The sequence below is a fragment of the Mus pahari genome, chromosome 16 (genome assembly GCF_900095145.1).
Source record: "Mus pahari chromosome 16, PAHARI_EIJ_v1.1, whole genome shotgun sequence".
NCBI lineage: Eukaryota > Metazoa > Chordata > Mammalia > Rodentia > Muridae > Mus > Mus pahari.
Genome location: NC_034605.1, coordinates 57,274,108 through 57,275,414, shown reverse-complemented (window position 1 = coordinate 57,275,414; position 1,307 = coordinate 57,274,108). Strand labels below are relative to the sequence as shown.

At 44.4% G+C, this 1,307-nt stretch overlaps 1 protein-coding gene across 1 annotated transcript in view; it reads right to left on the bottom strand.

Moving 5' to 3' along the window:
* Positions 1-1,307, bottom strand: part of Simc1 (SUMO interacting motifs containing 1) — a 49,681-nt gene that overhangs the window by 26,758 nt on the left and 21,616 nt on the right. Inside the window, 1 exon segment of the mRNA XM_021215409.2 lies at positions 615-1,307. This exon segment is cut by the window's right edge and continues 12 nt beyond it. Within this exon segment, the coding sequence (XP_021071068.1) occupies positions 615-1,307 (693 nt within the window).

The following is a 1,307-nucleotide window of genomic DNA, read 5'->3' as shown; positions in this document are numbered from 1 at the left end:
TATATGTAAGTACACTGTAGCTGTCTTCAGACACTCCAGAAGAGGGAGTCAGATCTTGTTATGGATGGTTGTGAGCCACCATGTGGTTGCTGGGATTCGAACTCAGGACCTTTGGAAGAGCAGTTGATGCTCTTACCTGCTGAGCCATCTCGCCAGCCCTCATTAAAGTTTTAAAACTGAATTTTTACTCCTAAATTCTAAGGAATGATTTGAGGCATTGAAGTGACAAGAGTCTTCTCTCTCTGATATCGGAAATGTATGGAACTCAGGAAGAAGAGGATAAAGGAATGGTAGACAAGAATTTGATGAAGGCCAATGATACATCAGAGATAAACACACACTTCACACACATCATCTCATTTAGTGCCCTGAGTTGTGTTTTTACCTCTGCTTTACAAATAGGGAGGCCAAGGCTCACAAAGAAAAGTGACTTGCACACTACTGGGTTTTAAGTGTGGGCTGAGATCTGAACATAGTTCTAGTTCTCCCCTCAAATTGGGGGAAGATTAAAAAAAAAATTGTTTATCTTTGGCCCATCCTCTAATGCATGGACTCTAATCATGATAACATTATCAAAGAAATAGTCCCCAATGGGGGTGAGTATGTTAGCTTACCTCTCGTGTATCTTTATCTGGTATTAATGTCTGGAAGAAGAGATGATGTACTGGAGGCCGTAAGAAGTATTTCAGTCTATGCAGGCAAGGTCTATTGTATACCCCAACTTGTGGTATTTGTCCTTGTATCTGGGCAGACCCAGGGTTGGCAAGCTGTGGCAGTGATCTCTCTTTCCTGGCTGAGCTATCTCTGATAGTGAGCCAAGGAACTTTATCTAATTTAAATTCAGACTGTCCAGATAGTGAGTTAGCAGAGCAACTTGGAGAGGATGGAGCTGAGATATCCATAGGAGCATCACGATTCTGCACATCATTCAGGGAAGACTTCAGCCTGTCTCTTGCTAAGTCCAATAATGCTTGTGGTGAGTGTGACATATCTCCTGATAAGTTTGGTGTATCTCCAAGTGACTCTGACATATTGCCTGGTGACTGCAATGTACCGCTAGGTGACTGTGGCACACCTCCTGGTGACTGTATTGCATCTTCTGATGCCAGTAACACACCTCCTGCTGACTGTATTGCATCTCCTGATGCTGGTGGCACACCTCCTGGTGACTGTATTGCATCTCCTGATGCTGGTGACAGACCACCTGGTGACTGTATCACATCTCCAGATGATGGTGGCACACCTCCTGGTGACTGCATCCTATCTCTTGATGACCGTGGCACACCTCCTTGGGACTGTATCACATC